We start from the raw sequence: 26413 nt of genomic DNA, 5'->3' as shown, positions 1-26413 counted from the left end.
ATCAGGCTGTGACAGAAGCCCATGTAGGCTGGGGCATTTGCCCCACATAGAGCCAGGATTCAAACCAGGATCCAGACATCCCAGCCAGTCCTGCCTGCTAAGCAAACGGCAAGAATCATCTGGAAGTGTCTCCATGTTATCAGGGCTGAGTCTTCACACATTAGCTCTGAAGCTATAGACTAACATGTACCTCTTTTTTTCCAGGTATACAAAAGAGCCAAGGCACTGGACCAGTCTGACAATGATATGTCTGCCGTGTACAGAGCCTACATACACTAAGCCTTGCCCACCCATCTACCCCTCCCATCTTCCCTCTGGCCCCTCTTCCCAGTGTGGGGTCAGGGTTCTGGGACTTAGCTCTGGACCAGTCACCTGTCTCCATTTCCTTTTATACAGACTTTGAAACTTGCATCAGCACAGTAAACAGCAGCAACTCTCCTTCCCTGAGACCCTGGGCAGGGATTTAAGGATCTCCACAGGTGACTGTGAAGAAGCTCTTGAGCTGGGCATTGGCCCTGCAGCAGGAGGCTGTGTATTCTGTTTCTCTTGTGTTCTCTTTCTCTCTCTCTCTCTCTCTCTCTCTCTCTCTATTCTGTTTCTCTTGTGTTCTCTCTCTCTCTCTCTCTCTCTCTCTCTCTGCCTCCCCCCCCCCTCTCTCTCTCTCTCTCTCTCTCACACACACACACACACACACATTCTCTGTCTGTTTCTCTCTCGCACACCCACCCCAGGATGCAAGCTGCCCAGAAACTGCTGCCTGGCTGTTCTTCCTCCAAGTTTGTCTCAGCCCCCTTCTGGTCAAGGAACTAGAGTTGGCAGGGAGCACAGGAGGCTGTCTCTCAACTTCCCCAGGAAAGGGGCTGTCAGAGGGTCCATGACCCCCACTGGACCCCTGGAAGGAAAGACCCCTGAGCCATAATGAACCAGTAGACTCCCAAAGGAGGCACTGTGGGCCTCCAGCTGAGGAGGATTTTCCTGTAGACACTACCATTATGCAGCAGCTCCCAGAACACTTCTGTGAACTGAAGATAGACAATGTGACCACACAGACACCTCTTCAGGGGGAGCAGAGTCCACAGGCTCTGTTCACTGGCTCAATGGCTAGAGCCTGCTCCTCCCTGGAGGTTTTGTTTGGATTTGCATTCCAGCCCATGGGAAGGGGTCTTGAGGGCACTGGGAGCAGTGGAGTGTGAGGGTGGCCACTTCCTTTTTCCGTTAGTGGCAGTCTCTAGCTGGGCCACCTGTTCAGCCTGCTCTACACAGGTCCCCTGCATGCCCCTCTTTCCCTTTTCCTCCCATGGAGATAGTATTTCTGTCCCGTCCTGTTTTGACCCAGACCCAGCCTGACCACCAATAATAAACATTTCATAGATGAGCACTTCATAGGCTGGGCTTTTGAGGTGGAACCTCACTTCTGCCAGTATCAATGTTCCAAGTCCTGGGTTTGTTGGGACAGAAGAGACTGGGCCTTATTCTACTAACCTAACTGCTCCTCAGAGGTGGAGCCAGTCATCCGTAGGCCCTAGCATTTCTCCTTGGAGAGGGACCAGAGAGGCTTAAAATGTCAAATGAGAGGAATCACCTGAGGTGTCTGCCTTCCTCCTCGTGAGTTTGTGTTTCCAAAGCCACAATTTGACTTTTCCACTGGGAAGAACCTGGGATAAAGATCTCAGGACATGGGCATGGAGCAAAGAATGCTTGTGGGATTCTGCACAATTGCTCATTCACTGGGAAGCTGAACCTGTTTCTGTCTGAACACATCCTGTCTTGGTCCTGGGTTTTGGGGGTGGGGAAGATGCTGTAAGGAAACCGGTTAGTCAATGTTGTCTTAATATTGTTGACAATTCTGTAAAGTTCCTTTTTATGACTATTTCTGTTTAAGCTATTTCACCTTTCGTTTTGAAATCCTTCCCTTTAAGGAGAAAATGTGACATTGTGAAAATGCTTGTAAGAAAGCCCCTCCTCCCTCTTTTCCTTTAAATGACAAATCTAGGTAATTAAGGTTGTGAATTTTTATTTTCGCTTTGTTTTTAATGAGCATTGTCTTTCGGAATAGGATTGTGTGATAATGTTTAAATGGCAAAAACAAAACATGATTTTGTGCAATTAACAAAGCTACTGCAAGAAAAAAGAAAAATAAAACATTTCTTGGTACCACAGCTGTGACACTTGTGCCAGAACACTTTGGGGACCTAGAGCGGGAGCCAGAGGGCGTCCATGTCCAGGCCTCCTTCCAATGTCAGCCCATCTGAGTCCTCCATCTGCATCCCTGCTGGGCGGACGCCACCTGGCGGAGCAATACAGGGACAGCGCAATGAGGGACGGCCCCGCTGGCCAATCAGTAAGCAATAGGGAATAGGTCGGTTGCCATAGCGGCCCGCCCTTACTTTGGAACACAGCTTAAGGGTTGATGGGCGGTGAAGCGTGGCCAGTCCGCCTTCTGGTGAGTCAGGATCCGGAGCCATAGCTGGTCTTGTGAGGCGGAATCGGCTTGGGGGTGGAGCTTGTGCCCAATCTGCCAGTCAGTCACGGGAGGAGGAGAGGGGCGGGCGCGGCGCACCAAGCTCCAGACTACAGACCTCAGAGACGGCGCGGGGCCGCGACTATGGCGACCGCGATGGCTGCGAGCGCCGCGGAGCGGGCAGTGCTGGTGAGACGCGGGCGGCGGGTGGCGGGTGGCAGGCGGCGGGGACAGACGGGTTTGACGCTTAACTGTCCGTAGGAGGAGGAGTTCCGCTGGTTGCTGAACGCTGAGGTGCATGCCGTGCTAAGACAGCTGCAGGACATCCTCAAGGTAAGGGCCGGTCACGCCCGGCCTGCCATGCCTCTTTCCACCGGTCCGCAGCGGCGACTGCTGAGCGTGGGGCGTTCAGGTACCCACGCTCTCAGAAGAATTACAGTGCAGATGCAGGCGGCATGCGTGTGTGCCGCGAGGTCTTAGACCCCAGAGTTAACACGGGATTTTGAGTGGGGACTGCTTTGAAACGGTGACAGCTTGTAATCCCAGCGGCTAGAGGATCATGAGTTAGAAGCTCGCCATGGGCTACATACATCATGAAACACTGTCTCAAAACAAAAACTGATAATCCGGGCTCTGAAGGATCCCCCTCCCTTCAGTGTTATCTCAGCCAAGTTACCCACATCTCTGAGCCTGTACCCTCCCCCAACCAGGCTCACAGAGCTGTTGTGAAGATGAATAAACCGTCTCCCAAAATGTCTAGCACGGTGATCTAGGAAAGCATGACTGTGAATACTGCATGATTCCATGCCTCTGCCCCCAATATCCTAATACTGCACTCCAGTTAGCTAGGTAATGTGCCTCTCCGTTCTGTGTTCCTACCTGGCTGCTCCTGGTAGGTACTCTGGACCATGGAATGAACAGGTGTAAGCTTGGAGGATTGGTGGGGCAAAGGTAGAGGAGCCAGGTCAGGCCTGCCCACCTTGTCCTTTCCCTGGCTAATCTGACAAGGTATCTAGGGCCTTAGAATGGAGCACTGACCAGACTGAGGTGTTGGGGATGCCCTATCTTCCACAGGAGGCCTCTCTCCGCTTTACTCTCCCAGGACCCAGCACGGAAGGACCTACCAAACAGGAGAACTTCATTCTAGGCAGCTGTGGGTGAGCTGGATTGGAAGGAGCTTTTGGGAGGGTACTCTTGGAGCACCTGGGGAAGGAAATGCTGGTAATGCTATGAGACAGCCTGCAGGGGGAGGGGGCAATAGCAGGCACCCCTCTGACTCCTGTGTGTTATAGCACAGACCAGGTGAAGGGTGTGCTGACTCTTCAAGGGGATGCCCTCAGCCAGGCGGTGAGTTATGTCTCCACCCCCTCCCCCGGGGGCCCTATCCATAACAGTCCTGCTGGTGATGAGGATGGCCTCTTAGCTCTGCCACCAGCTAGCTGCATGACCATGGGCAGGAACCATGTCCTCTCTGACAGGCAGCCCTCACACTACCTCATGAGACAGGTGTATAGATTGTATGAGGGACAAGAAATGGGTGGCTTTACATTTAGCTTAACCTGGCATCTGGACTGTGTGCATTGTGAGCATTAGCAGCTTGGGCATGCTGGTCCTGGATCAGAGTTGAAATGGTCAACATCTGAGCTATGCACTATGCAAGGCCTCAAGGCATGGGGACAGTCCCTCTCTGTGCCTCAGTCTTGATTTTACAGCACTCCCCTCCTCTCCAGACCTTCCCCTTTCTCAACTTCGTTTCCCTTTCACTGCTTCCTGGTTCTCCTGGGCCTGGTTTCCTATTTCTTGACATTCCTGATCACTTAACCCCAAAGTGAGGGCTCAGCCACCCATCTACTGCATTCCTGGCTTGGGGGTTAAGAAGCACAGGGATACCTCTGCCTGCTTATCACACTCTGGCCCTTAGGATGTAAATTTGAAGATGCCTCGGAACAACCAGTTGTTACACTTCGCCTTCCGGGAGGACAAGCAATGGAAGCTACAACAAGTGAGATCCCTTTCCCAGCACAGGCCCAAGCACAGGCCTCCCTGGTGTTGCCATCCATGGGGAAGTCTGGCAGTAGGGACTTGGACCACAGCAAACATAGGCTGTTTCCTAGCAGAACTACTAGGGTGGTGGTGCTTTAGGGGCCCACAGCCTGCTCCACATGAGGGATGTGAAACTGCTCTACCTTAATGACTTTGGCCATGTGAGGACAGCTAAAAGTCCCTTTGAATGTCACTTACTCAAGAGGAGCTTCCCATGTACCTGGGATTATATGCAGGCCTTCTGCCTACCCATAGGCCATAGGACACACAGGGGCATGAATACACACACCCTGACCTGAAACTGGTCCATACCTTAGGGTCTTTGCCTATGTGTGCTGGCCTTTCTGAAGCCCTACTCTTTCCTACTCCTGTGGGTTTTTTTTTTTTTTTTGGGGGGGTTGGTTGGTTGGTTGGTTGGTTTCTCTGTATATCCCTAGCTGACCTGGAACTTTCTCTATAGACCAGGCTGGCCTTGAACTCAGAGATCTGCCTCTGCCTCTGTCTCATGAATGCTGGGACTAAAGGTGTGCACCACCACCCACTCCTGTGGCCTTTCCTAATTCACAGGTCTCTCCCATCCTTGCTTGTTTCCTCCCTTGATCCCTGCAAGCTTATTACTTTGTGGCTGTACTAGGGGTTGTCTTTTGCAGGGCCAAGAGCCAGTGTACCTTGGCAGCCAGGATTGTCCAGGGCCTGGCCATTCAATTTCAAAGCTACAGCTCTGGAGGGTACTGTGACCATAGGTGGCACTACCTCCTCCTGAGAGGTTTGCCCATCAAGTAGGGTCCTATGTTAGGGGATCAGGCAGAGAACCCAGAAACGGGACTGCCCTAAAACTAATCGACTTTGGTTATATGGGTGGTGGGGCTATTCCCAGATCCAGGACGCCAGGAACCACGTGAGCCAAGCTATTTACCTCCTGGCAAACCGGGATGAGAACTACCAGTTCAAGACAGGAGCCGAGGTCCTCAAGGTGACTCTTCCTGTCCTACCCACTTACCCTGAACAGTGCCAGTCCCCATGTGCCCAGGCTTCACTGGAAGCCACTCCTTCTCCACTCAGTGCTCACGGGTCTGGCCACAGTTATTGGCTTATAAGCTAGATCGCAGTATCAGGCCTGGTTCCGGTCCCGGGGCCTCAATGTGAGATATGCAACCTTAAGTTCTTTGCTACTCTGATCTCCCATTTGCTCGTGTGTTAAAAGCTCATCTGTAGTGATACCTGTACTAATTCAAGCAAAGTGCCCCATTCCCTGAGATCTACCTGTTAGTAGTCCTATTGCAGTGGTGGTAAAAACCTGTTACAGAACAAGAGCCACAGGGTATGTGGGGACAGCCAACTCAGATGCCTAGGACTCTAGCTTTTTTTCCAAGAGCCCCCAGGTGATAGGCCCTCAAAATGGCAAGTACCCCTGCTAGGGTTGCAAAGTTTAGGCCTGGGAACCATCGTCACCTGGCAGGAGCAGAAACTACAGATGCTGCTCACTGATGCTAGGGGGTGGGACCTGAGGGTCCCCACTGCTACCACCTAAGTAGCAGCAGTCACCTACCCCTTCCCAGCTCATGGATGCTGTGATGCTGCAACTGACCAGAGCCAGAAACCGGCTCACTACCCCAGCCACCCTCACCCTACCAGAGATTGCTGCCAGTGGCCTCACGGTTAGTAACCCACAGACAGCCCTTGTCCCAAGAGAAATGTCCCTACTGAGAAGCCCAGCCAGTTAGAGTTCTGTGCCTGAACAGTTTTCTGGGTTAAGTTCTTGGCCTCCATCCTACATCCTGCCCCCAATGTGAACCCAGTTTCCAGCCAGTGGTTTCCAACCTAGCAGCACATGGAGATTATGGAGACACATGGGAGCCTTTAGTACCCCAGCCTATGGAGATAGGGGATAGGGCTGGGGTCCCCTCCCCAGGGTAATTCCAGACCCTGTAGTGGTACAGTCTAAAGTGGGAGAGGGCCTCATCCCTGCTCCCTCCTCCCCCCAGCGGATGTTCGCACCTACCCTACCCTCTGACCTGCTGGTCAATGTCTACATCAACCTCAACAAGCTGTGTCTCACCGTGTACCAGCTTCACGCCCTGCAGCCCACCTCCACCAAGGTAAAGTTCTACCTGCCTCCCAGTGACCCCCACACCAGCCCTGCTGGAGACTCTCCACCTAGACCTCACAGTCTCTGTTGCTTCTGCCTAGAACTTCCGCCCCTCTGGAGGTGCAGTGCTCCACAGCCCTGGGGCCATGTTGTAAGTATATAGTAAGATGTCCTAAAGCCCTTTCCCTCCTACCCTCTTTGCATCTTGGGGACCAGGTCCAGACCTACTCTCAGGAATCCACTTCTCATCTTTTCCCCAGTGAGTGGGGCTCACAGCGCCTAGAGGTGAGCCATGTACACAAGGTAGAATGTGTGATCCCCTGGCTCAATGACGCCCTGGTGTACTTCACTGTCTCCCTGCAGCTCTGCCAGCAGCTCAAGGATAAGGTGTGTCCGGGGCATATGGGGAAGGGGAGGCAATTCAGGGGCCACATCACACTTCCCAAGTGCCCCCAAGTTGTACTGTACACACTAGTTGACTGGCAACAGTTCCTAGACAGGCCCCTCCTCTCTAACGTGGCACCCCACCTGGGCTCTGGGGGATAGCACCCACTGACCACACCTGTAGCACCTCCTTGGTCACACCCGTTGAAGCCAGTGGACACACTCACCTGTTGGTGACCACACCCCCTTCCCCTGTAGATCTCTGTGTTTTCCAGCTACTGGAGCTCCCGACCCTTCTGAGCAAGCACCTGCCAGAATACTACTCCCAGGATGGTAGCCCTGCCTTAGAGTCCCTCTCCCCAACACAAATCCCTTGTAGTGCCTGTCACTGTCAGGCACCCCCAAGTTATTGCTCTCAAAACTCACCACCCTGTGACACATTTGCACTGCTGGAAGAAAATATTAAAGAGAGGGGCTGCTGGCTTGGTTGTTACGATTGGAGGGGGTTAGAGGAGAGGCAGTCAAGTAGGTGGGCTGAAGTGTGGCCATGCTCCTAACCCTGCCTTCCTGGACATGATGGGAACTTTTGGACTAAGGTGAAACAAGGCCCAGGGCTCTCCTCTCTCCCGTTCTCTCGGTGAGAGATGGGGGTTGTGAGATGCAGGAAGGAAGAGGAGCCCAGGAGGGGGAAGTATCCCTGTGAATAAGCTGCAGGGCCAGGATGGTTTGTTCTGTGACTTCAGCCCAACTCTAGGAAATAAAGACCAGATTTTGACTGGAGCCCTGTTTTCTGTCCGTTTCCTTGCTTAGTAGGGACTAGGTTGAAGGATCAGTGGCCTTTCGTGTTCCCTTCACCTGACTTCCCCCACTCAACACCATGTCAAGGCCTTGGAAGTGCAGTCTGACCTGGAGTTTACAATCCTCCTGCCTCAGCCTCTTGTGTGCTGGCATCATAGCCTGCAGCACAGCAGAACACACCTTTGAGAAAGGGACTCCTGGCTGCAGAGCAGCCTTGTGGAGTAGTGGTCAGAGTCAGCCTGAGAGGTCAGGTCCTGAGTGCAAGGGGCCACATGTGTATCGTGGCCACCACATGGTCACGGCGGGGTTAGAACACAGTCCAGACTCAGGCTTTGGCAAACATTGGCTATGTTACTGTCATTCAGCAGGACCCATGCCGAGATCTAGTGTTAAGGTTCCAGAGCCAAGTTATCCACACCCTTGGGCTTTTCCTGCAAGAGAGACGGAGAAATCCTGTGGATAACACTCCAAAGCTCTGCCTGAACCCTCTGCAGCAGACCCTGCCCCTGCCTGCTGTCACTTATGAGGCTGCTCTGAGTGACACCCACCCCTTCCCGGGTTCATCATCCCAGGCTCACCTTCCGGGGCCTGGGGGAGGTGCTGCAGCAGCAGTGAATGACAACCAGTAACAGCAACACCATCACAGTGCCTGGGGACCAGACAGGCAGGCATCCAGATGTGGCCCCTGCCCCCGCAGGTAGAAGCCTGGGATCAGGAGCCACACTCACCCACAAAAGTGAGAAAGATCACAAAGGCAGTGATGTCCCATTCAGACTGGAACAGCTGGTGACTCTTCAGCCTCCCCAGTACTTCCTCAGCAGTGGCCTCCAGCTCCTGCCTCAGTTCATCAGCAGACTGTCCCATTCTGGCTACCTGCCCCAGCCCCCAAAGGGCATCTCAGTCCAGGCCTCTCTCAGGTCATCCACAACTCTGACCATACCCTAAAATGACCTGACCCCTCCTGCTTTCCCCTGCTCTGCCCCATGAGACCAGCACCCCCTCCCTTCCTAGTTACACCTCTCACTTCACCTCCTCCCCCAGACCTGCTTGTCTCCCCCACCCCCACCCTTACCTGAGCAGCCCCTACCCACCCACCATCCCCTTAACCTTCTGTCTCCCTAGCAAGGCTGTTTCCAGTGTATCGCCTGCACTCCAGTGGGGCCCTCTCCCCAAGCCAGGCAACTCACACTGCTTCCTGCTTCCGGATCCACACCACCTGAAACCTTAGCAACCAGCCCCGCCCTCCCCTAGGGGGCCATCTGAGGCCGTAGCACTGGCAGAGGCCAGGGCTCAGCTGACTGCAGGCGTTGGGGAAGAAAGCCACAGGCTGTCATTTGGCTCTACCCCAGACTTTTTCTTCACCTATTCGCAGTATCCCAGCTGTTTTACTTACTTTTCTATTGCTTTGACAAAACACGATGACCAAGGTAATTTATGAAGGAAAGCATTTAATGGGGAATCACAGTTCCAGAACTTAAGAGTCTGTAAGGACATGATGCCCTTGACTTGGAACCTCTGGCCTTCCCCCCAATGAAAGCAGATCTCACTTTCCCCTGTATTCTTAACACCTGAGAGTCCAGATGCTATCTATATTCAGATAATGCTCACACATGTGGTTAGGGTTAGGGTATGACAACAATTTCTTTTTTCCTTTTGGTTTTTCAAGACAGGGTTTTCCCATGTAACCCTGGATATCCTGGAACTAGCTCTATATAGACCCAGCTGGCCTTGAAGTCACAGAGATCCACCTGCCTCTGCCTCCCGAGTGCTGGGATTAAAGGATGTGACACCATAGCATGGCCATGCCACCACTGCCTAACATAACCACTTAAAAAAAATTATTTATGTATATGAGTGCTCTATCTGCAGGCCAGAAGAGGGCATCAGACCACATTATAGATGGTTGTGAGCCATCACATGGGTGCTGGGAATTGAACCCAGAACCTCTGAAGAGCAGCTAGTGCCCTTGGCCAATGTTGGGCCCCTCACCTTACACTTGTCCTGGCTTATTCACAGAATGCTCCTAAAGAGATAACCTCACTCTTCCCAATTTTTCAAATGTACAAACAGAGGACTGGGAACACAGTGCAGTTAGTAAAGTGCCTGGCAGCCTTGATCCCTAGCGCCACATGAACTGGGCTTGTAATCCCAGTGCTTAGGTGTAAAAAAGACCAGACGTTCAAGGTTATCCTCAACTACATAATAAATCTGAAAACATGAGACCCTGTTTCAAAGAAGAATTGGGGCCAGAGGTGGTGACCCACACCTTTAATCCCAGCACTGGGGAGAAAAAGGTAGCCGCCTACCTCTTGAGTTTGAGCCCACCCTGGTGTACAGGGTGAGCTCCAGGACAGCTAAGGCTACACAGAGAAACCCTGCCTCAAAAAAAAAAAAAAAAAAATGGGGGAGGCTGTCAAGAGAGGTCAGCAGGTAGTAAATAGTGCCTACCAACAAGCTGAGCGACTTGAGTTCAATCCCTGGGGCTCACGTGATGGAAGGAGAGGGCTCTGTCAAGCTGTCCTCACCTCCACATGCACACTGTCTCACACACAGTGAACTAAATCAATAAACAAGTGGCATTGTAACATTAAGCAACTAATCGAGGTAAAGCCTTATACTCCTAATGGATTCATTTTCTGCTGTGATGTACACACCACAAGCTCAGTGGCTCCAAAGAGGTCGAGCAGATCCTCTTGGTTGCATAGGTCACCCTCCAATGTGGACTGGCTGGGCTGTGCAGGGGGGGGGGGGTTGATAATGCTTGCTTTCCCTAGCCTGCAAGACCCTGCCAATGTGTGATCTTATTAGGCACATCCTCTGGCCCTGTTTTAGTAGTCCTATCAGTAAAACTGAACATGAACAGTGTCTGTTTCCTCAGGCACTTGTTTGTTTTATTCCAGAGAAAGTGTCTCTCTACATAGGCCTGGCTGTTGTGGAACTGACTATGTAGACCAAGCTGTCCTTGAACTAATAGAAACCCACCACTGGGATTGAAGGTGTGTACCACCAAACCCAGCCTCAGGATATGGGAATTCCACACACTGACGATCCCATGGAATTTTCTCAGGTGCAGTGTTAAGATGCTTGTATTTCATTATGACAAAATAGCAAAGAAAAACCAGGAAGGCAAGGTTGATTTTGGTTCATGGCTTTAGTTCATGGTAGCAAAATGTCTGTCCTAGTTAGGGATTATATTGCTGTGATGAAACTCCATAACCAGCTGGGGTTGGTGGCACACGCCTTTAGTCCCAGCACTTGAGAGGCAGAGTCAGGTGGATCTCTCTGAGTTTGAGGCCAGCCTGATCTACAGAGCAAGTCCCAGGACAGCCAGAACTGTTACACAGAGAAACCCTGTCTCCAAAAAAAAGAAAAGAAAAGAAAAGAAGGAACGCCATAACCAAAAGCAACTTGGGAAGGAAAGGGTTTATTTGTTTTACATATCCTGAATCACAATCCACTGAGGGAAGCCAAAGCAAAAACTTACACAGGGAAGGAATGTGAACAGAAGTTTCTGTTCCGCCCATTCTGTTCTGCAGCCATTTATTCCAAAAAACAAAACAAAACACAGAAGCTATGTTAATTACTATTAATTGTTTGGCTGATGGCTTAAGCTTCTTATTGGCTCTCTCTTAATTATTAACCTATTTCTATTAATCTATGTATTTCCGTGTGGCCTTTGCTTACCTGGTGATGCCCATTTTATCTTGAGACTCACTCTCTGTGTCCCTCCTCCCAGAATTCTCCTAGTCTGACAGTTCTGCCTATACTTCTTGCCTGGCTACATGCTGCCTGTCCATTGGCAGAAACAGCTTTATTCATCAACCAATAAGAGAAGCATTGAGTTCAATCCCTGGGACTCACGTGATGGAAGGAGAGGGCTCTGTCAAGCTGTCCTCACCTCCACATGCACACTGTCTCACACACAGTGAACTAAATCAATAAACAAGTGGCATTGTATCATTAAGCAACTAATCGAGGTAAAGCCTTATACTCCTAATGGATTCATTTTCTGCTGTGATGTACACACCACAAGCTCAGCATACAGCACGACATCATCCCACATCACAGGAACATGGAGGCCATGCTGTGGCTGGTGGTGGTGGTGGCACATCCCTTTAATCCCAGCACTCGTGAGGCAGAGGCAGGTGGATCTCTGGAGTTCCAGGCCAGGCTGGTCTACAAATCAGGTTCCAGGACAGCCAGAGCTGTTATACACATACCCTATCTTTAAAAAATCACAAATAAATAAAAATTTAAAAAATTAAAAGGCAGGTGATAAGGCAAATTTCTCATTTTGAGTCCAGCCTGGTCTATAGAGTGACTTCTAGGACAGACAGAGCTACACAGAGAAACCCTGTCTCTAAGAAGGAAGGAAGGAAGGAAGGAAGGAAGGAAAGAAGGAAGGAAGGAAGGGGAAGGGAGAGAGGGAAGGAGAGGGAAGAAGGGAAGGAGGGAGGGAAGGAGGAAGAAAGGAAAAGAAAAAACTTTTGTAAGGTTGGGCTGTAGAGCTGGGTGTGGCAGCACATTCCTTTTCTCCCAGCACTCCAGAGGCAGAGACAGGCAGAGAGATCTCTGTGAGTTCAAGGCCAGCATGGTCTACAGAGCTAGTTCCAGAAGCTGTTACACACAAAAAAAAAAAAACAAAAACAAAAAACAAAAAAAAACCTGTCTTGAAAAACCACACATACATACATGTAGCCGGAGTTTCTGTTCCGCCTGGTCTCACCACCCTTCAGCCCCAAATAAACACACACAGACTTACAGACTCATATTAATTAGAAACTGTTTGGCCGATGGCTTAAGGTTCTTACTGGCTAGTTCTCTCTCAATTATTAACCCATTTCTATTAAACTGTGTATCCCCATGTGGTTTTGGCTTACTGGAGAATGCTCCAGCATATTAAATCTTTCAGCAACTACTCATGGCATCTCTCTGGTAGCCTCTCTCCATCTTCCTCTGTCCACAATTCTCCTAGTCTGGTAGCCTGACTATCTTTCTACCTGACTACTGGCCAATCAACCAATAAGAAAAACATATATACAAAAGGACATGCCCCCCCACACACACACATACACACAATTGGGCTGTAGTCAAGCCTGTGGAACATTGTCTTACTTAGTGGTTGGTGGGGGAGGGCCCAGACTATTGTGGGTGGTGCCACCCTTGGGCTGGTGGTCCTGGGTTCTATAAGGAAGCAGGCTGAGCAAGCCATGAGAAGCAAGCCAGTGAGCACCACCCTTCATGGCCTCTGCATGAGCTCCTGCCTCCAGGTTCCTGCCCTGCTTGACTTCCTCTGATGAACTGTGATGTGGGTGGAAGCTTAAGCCAAAATAAACCCTTTTCCTCCCCAGCTTGCTTTTGACACAGTGTTTCATCACAGCAACAATAGACTAAGACACCTTTACCCCCTGAGCCATCTCACCAGCCTAGAAATCTTGGGTTAAAGCCAACATAGTCAACCACTCTTGTAGCTTCTCTATGTGTGAACTTTGCTGGTTGGTAACCCCCAGCAATCCAAAGACCGACAGGCCTTACACAGGCCCTCCTTTGCTGAAGCCCCACCCCTTCCCATACCGCTCTCTCACCCAGTGAGGAGGTCGGTGCCCTCACTCTGGTCCAGGGAATGTACCCTGCCACTCTGTCCCTGCTGTCTCAGAATCTGGGCCTCTGCCATGTGGTTCCCATGTAGAACAGCCCAACCAAAGCCCTCCTTGTCTAGATTTTTGGAAAGAGTTATGTGAGAAAAGCTAACTGAGATGGAGCACACTGGAATCCTAACACTTGAGGGTCACAGACAAACAAATCAAAGTTCCAGATCACCCTGGTTACATCTGGACATTGAAAACAGCCTGGGCATATGGCGCCCTGTCTCAAAAGCAAAGCCATATGTGGCCCATTCAAGAGGGCAGAGTGGCCAGGGCTTTTTATTTATTCTTGGGTTTTAGAGTCAGGGCTGTCCTGGAACTGGCTCTGTAGACCAGACTGGCCTTGAACTCAGAGATCTAAGTTTTATTACCATTATTCTATTATTCTAAAAGATGTCATCAGATTCCCTAGGACTGTAGTTATATAGATGGTTGTGAGCCACCATGCAGGTGCTAGGATCAAACTCAGGTCCCACTGCTCGAACTGCAATCCCACCCACCCTACAATTTTTTTTTTTTTTTTTTTTTTTTTTTTTGAGATTTGATGTAACTGTATAGATGAAAATGGCTTCAAGTTCAAAATCCTCCTGTCTCAGCCTCTCAAGTCATCTAAAAATATACTGGTGTAGGACATATCCCTGTAAACAGGAAACAGGAGGAACAGACTGCCTGCCTCCCCAGCTCAGCTACTTCCCCCTCCACGTGCGACGGCAGGCTTCCCGCTCTTATCTGTAACCTGAGATGAAAATCATGACTTCATAAGGTGCAGATTACTTCGAACCCCAGGGTTTCCCAGCAGGCAGGCGCCTGTTTACCCATGGAGTGCCTGTTTCTAGGCCAGGGGATCTCCATTCACAGATCCTGAACAGAAAGCTAAAGCACATGGACTTGGACGTGGAAAATGGCTTTTATCAACCCAGAGTCTTGAGGAAGTTGATTGGGCTCCCATCTGGGAGTCTTGGGTTATGAGGTCAGGGCCACTGCCTGGTATTAGGGTTTAAGAGTTTAGGGTGAAGCAACAGATCCCTGGCCTTAGCCCCTCCTGCATGAGTGGGAGGGGGTAGGTCCCTGGAGGAGGAAGAAGGAAGGAAGCTTAGATTCTGTGTCTAACTGCCAGCCCTCCCCTCCCCCTCAGCGCACCCCAGGGCCTGCCAGCTGCTCCTAGCTCCCCCAAGGGACTCATCCACCAGGTGCCACATGAGTCAGCTTCTCTTTCTGTGTTTTCTGTTGCTGCCCACTGGTGCCTGCCCATTTTAGCCTGTCCCCCAACCCCTGTACTCTGTGTGTGTGTGTGTGTGTGTGTGTGTGTGTGTGTGTGTTTCCTTCATTCAAGATCTGTCCCTTCATCTCTTCCAATTCAGCTCTCTGTCCCCTGGGGAAAGTGAAGGATCTGTTCACAAGCTCCTTCCTCAAGTTCCCTATTGAGACATGGGCAGCCCATCCCCCTAACTGTGCCTCTTTAAGGGCTCCAGTCCAGCCACAAACACTGGGGTCTGAGCAGGACAGTCACTCATAAGAAGAGTAAGGGAAGAGTAGATTCCTGAGACAAGAGTATGTCAGGATGGAGGACTCCGTCTGACCAGGGGGTATAGAGCATAGCCAGGAACAACATGTTCAGTTATGGTTTGGAAGTGAGAACTCCAGGATGTAGCTCAGCTGGTAGAGTGCTTGTCCAGTGTGCATGAAGGCCTGGTTCCATCATCAGCACTGTTTAAAACTGGGCATGGTGGTACATGTCTGTAATCCTTGCACTTTGCAGGTGGAGGCAGGAGAATTAGTAGTTCAAGGTTATCTTCAGCTACAGAGTGGAGAGAGGATAGCCTGGACTACTTAAGAACTTCTCTCAAAAGGAAAGTTTACTCAGAATAGCCCCTCCGAGACCCAGCCCTAGCAACACAACACTTTCCTCCAAAAATTCCCCTGCAACAGGCACCATTGTATCCTCGGCCCCATGGACGAGAGGCGATCACCCTCTCCCTGCTCTTCGAGGCCTTCCAGCCCAAGGACCCCACCCTGTGAGATGCTTGGTTCTGTGGGTATTGAGGCTGTGCTAGACCAGCTGAGGATCAAGGCCATGAAGACTGGGTTTGAGTTCAACATCATGGTAGTAGGTAAGTTAGGGGCAGAGCCACAGAGGGGAAAATGAAACATGGGCATGGTCCCTCACCCGTCACCTGTTCCAGACACAGTCTTCCACTCTGACCTACCAGCTCACAGGAGAGTTGAAATTAAATATATGAGTGATGTTGAGTAATTAGATACTAAACCACCCATAAGTGGATTACCCCAGCCAAGGGCAATCATAGGTGAGGGTCCTTCCAGACACAGCAACCTCGAATGACCTTGCTCTATTGCTGATGCTTATGCAGTAGATGGCTCAGAACCCACAGGCAGAACCAGTTCTAAAACGTTGTCCTATTATCTTCCTGCCCCCCCCACCCTATGATATATATATACATACATATATATATATATATACATATATATATATATACACACACACACACACACACACACACACACACACACACACATACCTTGGCCACTGTGTTCTGTGTCTCCCAGGGCAGAGTGGGCTGGGCAAGTCCACCATGGTGAACACGCTGTTCAAGTCCAAAGTGTGGCAGTCAAGTCTACCCAACCTGGAGGTACCCATGCCACAAACCCTGGAGCTGCATTCTGTCACACATGGTGAGTGACCCTGCCTGCCCCCATGGGCCCTGCCAGGGCCATATCATAGTCTTCCATCTCTCTCCCTCTTACAGTCATCGAGGAGAAGGGATTGAAGTTGAAGCTGACAGTGACAGATACACCTGGCTTTGGAGATCAGATCAACAATGACAAGTGGTGGGTCCTGTGGTGTGCAGCCCCTGTCCCCGCAAGGTTGTGGAAAACCAGCCAGGAGTGACCTGTGCCATCTGTCTGTGTCACCTGTAAACCTGTTTCCTATACTCACCTCACCCTCCAAAGCTGAAGAGTCCTGAGTATGTACAGGCCTCAGCCAACTGTCTAGTATACAGTTGGTGCTCAATAAAAGCACTAGAGGTCCATATTTCTATAATCTCTGTACTCTGGCAGCTGAAGCAGAAGAATCATGAGTTCAAAGCTGGCCTGAGCAACATATCAAGACTCTTATCTCAAAAGAAAAAGTGAGAACAGGGCTGAGCACATAGCTTAGTATGATAATTCAGCATGAGCAAGGTCCTGGATCAATCTCCGAGAGCAGAACCGGTCAGGCAGTCTGGTGGACTGTTGTGCTGACAAGAGCCCAGAGTCGGAAGGCTCAACAGAGGGTAAACAGTCCCTTCAGTGAAGTACTTGCCTTGAAAGCATGAGGACCTGAGCTTATTCCCAGAGCCATCATGGTGGTGGGGAAAGTGGGGGGGCAGTGGGGAAGTCTGTTTTTTTCCTGAGATCCTATTGCTGGAGAGACAGAGACAAGGGATCTCGTGAGCCCCAGGTCAATGAAAGACCTTCTCTCAACATACCAGGTCAAGTCAGTGGTACCTGCCTTTTGTTTGTTGTTTTTGAGATAGGGTTTCCCTGTGTAGCCCTGGTTGTCCTGGAACTTACTCTGTAGATCAGGCTGACTTCAAACTCAGAGATCCCCTGCCTCAGTCTCCTTAGTACTGGGGTTAATGCATGCACCACCAAACCCAATTGGCATCTGCCTTTAATCCCAGCACTTGATCTGGAGGCAAAGGCAGGTGGATCTCTCTGAGCTAGAGAACAGCACGGTCTAATAGAGAGTTCCAAGTCATGGGCTGGAGAGATGCTCAGAGGTTAAGGGAAGTTGTTGCTCTCACAGAAGACCCTGGTCCAGTGACCTCTTCTGATCTCCATTGTGCCATTATCTTAGTTAGGGTTTCTATTGCTGTGAAAAGACACCATGACCTCGGCAACTCTTTTTTCGTTTTGTTTTGTTTTTTGCTGTTCAAGGCAGGGTTCTTTGAATAGCTCTAGCTGTCCCAGAACTAGCTCTGCAGACCAGATTGACCTCAATTTCTGTCTGCCTCTGCCTGCCTCTGCCTCCCAAGTACTGAGATGAAAGGTATGCACCACCACCACCCAGCTGACCATGGCAACTCTAATAAAGAAAAATCACTTAGTCCATTATCATTATGGTGCGACATGGTGGCATGTGGGTAGACATGGTGCTGGAGGACTTGAGAGTTCCACATCTTGATCTGCAAGCAACAGAAAGTGATCTGAGACACTGGGCATGGCTTGAGCATATATGAGCCCTCAAAGCCTACCCCCACAGTGACACACTTCCTCCAACAAGACCATACTGCTGCAACAAAGCCACACCTCCTAACAGTGCCATTCCCTATGAGCTTATGGGGGCCAATAATATTCAAATTACCACAGTCATGCAGGTAAAACACACATAAAATAAGGTAAATCCAAGCCAGACATAGCTACATGGTAGAGAACAACTAAAAAAAGCCAAAAGTGACCTCTGACCTCCACACAGGTGCACACGCATGAACACACATACATACACACAAACACACACACACAGACTTTTGCATCACTAGGTGAGAACCAGTGGTGTCTTGGACCATGCTGGTGACCAATTGTCATTTGATGACCACCTTTCCCTCACCAAGCAAATTTTATACATATATATGTGAAGTAGATATTAGGACATGCATATATGTTAGAGCTGGAGAATGAACCTAAGATGTGGAACATGTTAGCAAACACTGAATGCCATCCCTAGCTCCAGTTTTTACTTTTTGTTTTTGAGACTTGGTTTCCCAAAGGCTGGCTTTGAACTTGTAATCCTCCTGCCTTAGTTTCTTGAGTAGCTGGAATAACAAGCCTGTGGCACCAGGCCCAGCCAGTAAGTGCTATTACTATGCTGGCTTTATGAGAGCAGAGGTTTATGTGTGTCTCTGAAAATGTAGATAGACCACCGTGAGGCCAGGTGGTGATGACTCCTGGGGGTGGTACTGAGGGAGCATCTCTGCCCCAGCTGGGACCCTATCCTGAGCTACATCAACCAACAGTATGAGCGGTATCTACAGGAGGAGCTCCTCATCACCCGTCAGCGCCATATCCCCGACACCCGTGTGCACTGCTGCGTGTACTTTGTACCACCCACTGGCCACTGGTGAGATGACCCACTGGCTGAGGGAGGGTCACTTGATGGGAGCTTTGGGTTGACTTTCATCCCTCACTCATCCATCTACTACCCCCTACTGTTACTGTCCTATCCTGGGCAGCCTACGGCCCCTGGACATTGAGTTCCTGCGTCGGCTGTGCCGGACTGTGAATGTGGTACCCGTGATCGCCCGGGCTGACAGCCTGACCATTGAAGAACGAGACGCCTTCAGAAGCAGGGTGATCTGGGTGTCCAAGGCGGAGCTGGGTCAGTGTGCAGAGTGCAGAATGAATGAATGATGTGCTCAGTTCACATATGCTTGGTTCCCCAGATCCAGCAAAACCTGAAAACTCACTGCATCGATGTGTACCCACAGAAATGTTTCGATGAGGATGTCAACGACCAGCTCCTTAACAGTAAGATCCGGGTAAGATGCCCCAAAAGGTGCAGAAGGCCAGTGACACTAAGGACATTCAGTGATTTTCTTCCACACATCCTTTCCATCAGAAAATTGATCTCTTTCCTCAATTTCAGGAAATATGTGTATACATTTAAAGATTCTTCATCCATTCACAAATTCAAGATGAGCAATAAATTACTCTCATCAGAGAACCCATAGAATAGGAAGAAATGTTTGCCAGCCATGGCTTTCCTTGGAACTTACAATCTCATATATAAAGAACTCTTACTACTCAGCAATAAAAGATAACCACATTTTAAAATGGACAAGGGAAACCAGACATGGTGGAGTATACCTTTCATATGTACATACAGGCACAAACTCAAGTGTAAATAAAAATAAAACTATAATGTAACTATAATTGTTAAAAATTGAACTATTAGTTATTGTAACCCTAGCACCCAGGAGGCTAGGCAGGATTGTGACTGCAGGGCCAGCCTGGGTTACATTAGCTTGAGTTAGATAGTGATCCCTTGTCTCAAGAAAACTGAATGAAGACTGGGGGCTGACAAGTTTGAATTTCTCCTTTCAGCCACAAGTGAGAAAACGAGTAAAGCACCTGGCAAACTACTGTGTGGGCGGCAAGGTGGTGAATATTTTAGGCCAGTCTCTAGATGTACTAATCAGCCCTGAGGTGTGACCCGAGAGCAACTCCAGAGGAGTTGTTTTGGTTTGGTTTGATTTTTGAAACAGGGTTTTTCTATGTAGCCTTGTAGACCAGGCTGCCCTCAAACTCACAGAGATCTGCCTGCCTCTGCCTTTGGAGTGCTGGGATTAAAGAGGTGCACCACCACCACCCAGTTACAAATAGGCTTTTGTGTCAATAAAGTTGCATGTTTGTAGAGTGTGTGGAGGCCCTGAGCCTGGTCCCTATCAACACAGAAAGGAAACATCTCAGGTCCATGGTTTGTAGCTCAGAAGCAGAGCACATGCCTAGCATGCCGAGGCCCTGATTTCATCTCCAGCATTTCAAATAGTAATAATAAAATTAAATAGTGTTTTAAGTTGAAGAACATGATAATGCACACCTGTAATGCAGTACTTGAGAGGGGAAGGCAGAAGGATCAGGCATTCAAGCTTATCCTTGGCTATGTAGTGAGTTCAAGGCTAGTCTGGGAAACATGAGATCCTGTCTCAGAAAACAAATTTTTGAAATTCAAAGAATAGGGGCTGGTGAAAAGGCTCAATTTAGTGGTGCTTGCTTCAATCTGAGTGACTTCAGTGCAATCCTGGGACCTACATTGTGGAAGAAGAGAACTGCTTCTGACCTCCACACAAATGCTCTTTCACCCTCTCCCTCTCCCTTCCTCTCTTTCTCCCTCCCTCTCTCTGTCTGTCTCAGACAGACAGTCAGACAGACGGTTAGAGTAATGTCTCAAAGGTTAGGAGCCTGGATGCTTTTCCAGAAGACCCAAGCTCTGTTTCCAGCACACTCAGATCCAGCAAATAACCATCACCTGTCTATTGTGGTTTAATAAGGATCAGGAAAAACAGATAGGCTCAATAGATGTTTATTCAGGGAGAAATAACTTACAACAGAGACAGATGAACACCAGCAAGTTCCTGGTCCCATGGTTGCCTCCAGATCTTCTGTCCCAGTGCTGCAAGCAAGAGAGCGCTAGGGCCCCTTCCCCAGACCTAGTTCTCCCAGGTGGTCAGTGCCACAGTTGTGGACGAAGTGAACATCTCACTACACCTGTCACTCAGCTCTGGGGATCCCATACCCCTCACATGCACACATACCTATATGAACACACACATGTACAGAATTTAAAATAATAATTTTGAAACTTTAAAAGTTTTTATTATTTATTTATGTGCATATATGTGTGTCTATATATGTGCCCAAAAAGGTAAAAGAGGACTCCCTGAAACTGGAATTCTGGGCAGTTGTGAGTTGCTTGATGTGGGTGCTTGGAATTGAATTTGTTTCTTTTGTAAGAACATGTGCTCTTATGCTCTTAACAACTGAGTCTTTTCTCTAGCCCCTAATTTTAAATCTTTAAAAATAAGCACATAAGTGTAATTTTAAAAAATCAAAGCCAGGCCAGGTGGCACACACCTTTAATACCAGCACTTGAGACGTAGAGGAGGAGGATCTCTGTGAGTTCAAGTCTGGCCTGATGTGTACAGCAAGTTAAAGAAAAACTTAGGGGTACCTAGTAAGATTCTGTCTCAAAAAATAAATGAATAACTTATAGTTCAAATAATACATTAAAATATTTTTTTAGTTGGTGATGTAGTTGGTAAGATGGCTCAGTGGGTAAAGGTGTCTGCTACCAAGCTTAATGATCTGAATTCCATCCTCTGGACCCACATGATGTCCTTTGTACCCACACATACATACATGGACACATACACACAAATGAAAACTAAATGTATTTAACATTTTAAGTAAACTTCTCCTTATCCTGAGAGTTTTGTTGTTGTTTATTCGGTTGGTTTTTGAGCCATGGTCTATCTACACAGTTCTGGGTGTCCTGGAACTCGCTGTAGATAAGAATGGTCTCAAATTCACAGAGATCCCTTTGCCTCTGCTTCCCTAGTGCTGGGATTAAAGGCTAGTGCCACCACACCTATCCTTATGAGGTATTCTTAAAAGTTTATAAAGGAAAACATGAGGGGGCTAGTTCAATTTGGCCATTAGTTACAAGTTCCTATTTAGCCCTTGATTATAACTTCTGAAAATTATTACTGTCTTTTTCCTAAGAAAGATATTTGATATTACCAATATTATATAGTCTGTGTGTGTGTGTGCGTGTGTGTGTGCACGCACATTTGTATGCTTGAATGCTTGCATTTACAATGGGGAATCAAACTCAGGGCCTTGTTCATGCTAAGCTCTGAACCACATTCTTATCCCTAAGTCTATATTATTATGAGGGAGTTAATAGCAATACCATTTCCTTGGATTTTTCTGCTAACGCTAACTATGCCAGGTACTTCACCATCAGCTGAACAGCCATGCACTAGCATCATTTATGCCCCGTTTTATAGAGGAGGTGAGGGCAGCATGAATTCCACTTGGTGTTTTGGGACTTCCTAGTTTTATGTGCCTACCTCCTGCCTCAGTTTCTTCTCCCCTCTCTTAGGAGCAGATCCCTTTTGCTGTGGTTGGGGCTGACCGAGAGCACCTAGTGAATGGGAGGTGTGTCCTGGGCAGGAAGACCAAATGGGGCATCATTGAAGGTAAGTTTGGGGACATGGTAAGCGTACAGCAGGTGTGGGGTTGGAAACGGCATACTCTACAACCACTGCAACCTTCTTACCCCTAGCCAGGCAGCTACACACACCTGGAAGGCAACCTTGGGCTTGCCAAAATTTAATGTAGCCCCTCCATGTGCATGGATGTAGGATTTCCTCCTACCTCAGCTCAAGTGCTGTTATTACAGTTCTGGTCTACCTCCCCCAACTCCCTGATTTATTATTATCATTATTAAAAGCATATGAAACAAAGCATAGTAGCACATTTGTAATCCTAACATGGGAGAAGTGGAGGTAAGAGGATCAGAAGTTCAAGGTCATCCTTGGCTACTTAGCAAGTTTGAAGCCAACCTGGGCTATCTGAGACACTGCCTACAAAAGACAAAAAAAAAAAAAAAAAAAAAAAAAAAGAAAAAGAAAAAAGAAAAGAAAAAAAAAGAAAGAAACATGAATTTGTTTTTGGTAGAGGGTGGGTTCACTAGTTTAGCAACTATTTGTAGGAGCCAGGCCCCAGATACAAAAATGAATAAATGAATAAGTGAATGAATGAACCAGGGAGGAGGAGGTGGGGCATGGCATGGCAGATCCAGAAGACACCATAACATGCAGCAGCCTTCTACTTTGTCCTCTCTGAGAGGACAGAGCCGTGCTAGGCCCCATGTCTTGCAGTGGAGAACATGGCACACTGTGAGTTTCTTCTCCTGAGAGACCTGCTCATCCGGTGAGGTGTGGGGTACCCTGTGTTTGGCTGAAAGGGGGGGACCATTATGGCCTGGGCTGACTTGCCTCCTATTATTCAGTTCCCATCTCCAGGACCTGAAGGACATCACCCACAATGTGCACTATGAGAACTACCGGGTCCTCAGACTCAATGAGAGCCACTTGCTTCCCCGAGGGCCAGGCTGGGTGAACCTGGCCCCAGCCTCCCCAGGACAGCTGATGTCCCCTGGACCAGGGAAGGCCGGAAAGCGAGCTAACAAGGATCCTAGGGAAGATGAGTGCTGAGGGGTCATCTAGGCCTCCTAGGCTTCTCCACTCCCCAGTGGCCAGCCCCAACACACACTCATGTGCTAGAGCATCTATGAGAAACTGATGTTGCTTTGTACAAGAAGCTGTGCTTTGACAACTAAAGGGTTTGTAAATGAGTTCTCTGAGCCAGTCTGATATAATAATACAATGCTTGGACCTATGGATGTGACTCAGTTGGTAGAATGACTGACATGCCCAGAGCCCCGGGTTTGCCATCCAGCACACATAAAGCTGGTAGAGTGCACATCTACAATCCTAGCACCCAGAAGGAAGAGACAGGATAAGAAATTCAAGGTTTGGAGGTTTGTTGGTCTAGGGGTATGAGAGGTTTCTGATTCATATCCAGAATAAGCCCAACTTTTGAGTAGTAAATTCTCACTGAAAAAAGAATCCAAGCATTGGGGGGGGGGGGTAACACATGCCTTTAATCCCAGCATTTGGGAGGCAGAGGCTGCAGGTTCTTTAAGTCCAAGGCCAGCTTGGTCGACAGATCAAGTTCCAAGACAGCCAAGGCTACACAGAGAAGCCTTGTCACATAGAGAGAAAAAAAAAAAAAAAAAACGAAAAAACAAAAAACAGAACACACACACACACACCACAAGAAATGCAAGGTTATCTTCAATTAGATGGTCAATTAGAAGCCATCCTGGTGTATGTGTATTCTTGGGCTGAGGGTGTAGTTCTGTAGAACAGTACTTACCTTAGAATATGGTAAATATGCTGGGTGGTGGTGGTGCACACCTTTAATCCCAGTACTTGGGAGGCAGAAGCAGGCAGTCTTTGAGTTCAAGGCCAGCCTGGTATAGAGAGCAAGTCCTACACAGTCAGGGATGTACAGAGAATCCCTGTCTCCAAACAAACTAAACAAAAGCAGGTCAAAAGCATGGTCAAAAAAGCAGGGTAGTGGCACGTGACTTCAGCCTCAGCCCTGGAGGCAGGGTGGGGATGGCAGTGGGGGCAGAGGCAGGCAGATCTCTGAGTGTGAGGCCAGCCTGGTCTACAGAGGGAGTTCCAAGACAGCCGGGGCTACACAGAGGAATCCTGTCTCAAAAAAATAAAATAGAATATGATAAATATGTTTTATATATTGCTACTCAAAGGATGAAGCATGACCTTCCATGTTTACTTTTATTTTAAATATGTATTTATTTAAATACTTAATTTATTTAAGGGGTGTGTGTGTGTGTGTGGTGTGCTGTGTGCAGGGTTTTTTTTTAGACAGGGCTAAGTTATTTAAGCTATGAAATACACTTTAAAAACTGGTCATCCTTTGTCAGATTCCCTATTTCTGAGATTTCAGATGCATGACACTATAAGTACTTCTCTTTAATAGACCAGAGATCCAAGGTAGGAGAAAGGATGACCCTCTCTATCCTGTCCTTCTTTTCCTCCCCCAACCTCTCAAACCAGAGCCTCGGTACCAGTCAGGCTCCTCCTGCTCTCATGGCCTCTCACTCCTAGCCCAGGTTAAGCCATGAGAACTTATTGCTGCCCTGCCCCAACATTATTGGTGTTCTGACCTTTGTCTCCACTCAATCTGAGCTACCATTGCATTGTAGTTGGTGGGAAATCCCCAGGGTACAAGACACTTACTCTTCCTTTTCCTCGGTCTCCAAACCTCCACAGTAGGGATGGCAGGGTCACACTTGTAGCACCGTGTGATGTTCAGATAAACAGACTGAGTACCAGAACATGCCTGCTGCAGTCAGTAGAAGTGGATTGGAGGCAGAGCTACACAAGTGAAATGGAATATGGGCACAGGAGTGAAGGTCCATGGCAGAGCCTATGAGCTGTATTCTCATAGAACTCTCTGGAACTCTCAAAGATAGATGGGCTAGGCTGGGGAGAGGGTTCAGTAGGCCAAGTATTTATTTGTTGAACAATCGTGAGGATTTGAGTTTGTGTCCTGAAGCCCCAGCTCTGGGGAAGTGGCCAACCATTCTAGTCCAGTCAGTGAGCTCCAGGTTCAGAGAGAGACCCAGTCTTTAAAAAAACAAGGTGAAGGGGCTGGAGAGGTGTCTCAGAGGTTAAGAGCACTGGCTGCTCTTCCAGAGTTCAATTCCCAGCATCCATATGGTGGCTCACAACCATCTGGAATGACATCTGGTGCCCTCTTATGGCCTGCAGGGATACATGCAGGAAGAACATTGTACATAAATAAATTAATCTTAAAAAAAAAAAAAAAAAAAAAAAAAAACTGAGGTGGAGAGCGACTGAGAGAGACATTTGACATGAACATCTGGCCCTCACACACATGTGCATGCACACACAGAAATACATACACATGTAGCACAAAACATGAGCATCAGACCTGGGCCTGCAGCTCCTGGGTGAAGCACTTGTCTAGCATGCACAAAGACATGGGTTTGATCTGTAGGACTAAAAGCAAAAGCAAAACAAAGAACCAGACAGAAAGAGACACAGAAATGTGCTGAGGTGCACATATCCCACTTGGTGAGGCTACTTCTAGAACCCAAGAAGCTGGAATAACACTTTGTATCCAGGAGTCAGGGGATACTTTGTGGCCACAGTTAGCAATAATATTATCCATGCTACAAAGGCCATACCTCCCCATCTGAAGAGATGTCAACTGTTAAGAGCACTTGTCATTCTTATAGAGGATCCAGGTTTGGTTGTCAGCACCGACATGATAGCTAATGACTTCGGGTAGCTCCAGTTTCAGAGGATCTGACACCTTCTGGCCTCTGAGGTTCCAGTACACACACACACACACACACACACACACACACACACAGAGCCATGCAGACAAAACATGTACATAGATAAAATAAATCTCTTAACTCATACCTTGGGGAAGGGAGAGATGGCTCAGTCATTAAGAGCACTGGCTGCTCTACCAGAGGTCATGTGTTCAGTTTCCAGAAACCACATGGTGGCTCACAATCATCTATAGTGGGATTTTATAACCCCTTTTGACATAAAGTTGTCCATGCAGATAAAGCAGTCATAAAATAAATTTTAGAAAGTCCTTTAAAAAAGACTCGTACCTTTCATGAAGCACTCTCTACTGGCTAGTTTTATGTCACCTTGGCACAAGCTAAAGCCATCGATTTAGAAAATATCTCCATAAAATTGGGCTGCAAGCAAGTTTGAAAGGCATTTTCTTAATTGGTGACTAGTTGGGTAGGGCTCAGCCCAGGGCAAATAGTCCTGAGTTCTATAAGAAAGC

At 48.5% G+C, this 26413-nt stretch overlaps 3 protein-coding genes across 6 annotated transcripts in view; all 3 read left to right on the top strand.

Annotated features, from left to right (window-relative positions):
- Positions 1-2159, top strand: part of Glyr1 (glyoxylate reductase 1 homolog) — a 39444-nt gene extending 37285 nt beyond the window's left edge. For all 4 annotated transcript variants that reach the window (XM_051181359.1, XM_051181357.1, XM_051181356.1 and 1 more), the window contains one exon: positions 205-2159. In XM_051181359.1, coding sequence (XP_051037316.1) covers positions 205-279 — 75 coding nt within the window. In that variant the 3' untranslated portion in view covers positions 280-2159. The remainder of the gene's footprint in view (positions 1-204) is intronic.
- Positions 2160-2551: 392 nt separating this feature from the next.
- On the top strand, positions 2552-7757 carry Rogdi (rogdi atypical leucine zipper). Its single transcript, XM_051181360.1, has 11 exons — positions 2552-2650; positions 2723-2794; positions 3536-3618; positions 3754-3808; positions 4383-4463; positions 5382-5477; positions 6064-6162; positions 6490-6603; positions 6695-6744; positions 6854-6980; positions 7236-7757. Exons 1-11 carry the CDS (start codon positions 2606-2608, stop codon positions 7275-7277), a joined length of 864 nt encoding a protein of 287 aa, XP_051037317.1. The 5' UTR covers positions 2552-2605; the 3' UTR covers positions 7278-7757.
- A 778-nt stretch (positions 7758-8535) lies between these two features.
- On the top strand, positions 8536-23339 carry Septin12 (septin 12). The gene is given in 11 exon segments (XM_051181348.1): positions 8536-8657; positions 8659-8718; positions 15347-15531; positions 15986-16111; positions 16186-16267; positions 18402-18539; positions 18652-18769; positions 18862-18957; positions 22083-22179; positions 22864-22915; positions 22995-23339. Coding segments are annotated over 11 exon segments (1281 nt in total). The 3' UTR covers positions 23200-23339.
- Positions 23340-26413: the final 3074 nt, after the last annotated feature.

Source organism: Phodopus roborovskii, unplaced genomic scaffold, assembly GCF_943737965.1.
Source record: "Phodopus roborovskii unplaced genomic scaffold, PHOROB, whole genome shotgun sequence".
Lineage (NCBI taxonomy): Eukaryota > Metazoa > Chordata > Mammalia > Rodentia > Cricetidae > Phodopus > Phodopus roborovskii.
Note: the sequence above shows the minus strand (reverse complement) of the source record. Positions and strands in the feature narration are given on the sequence as shown.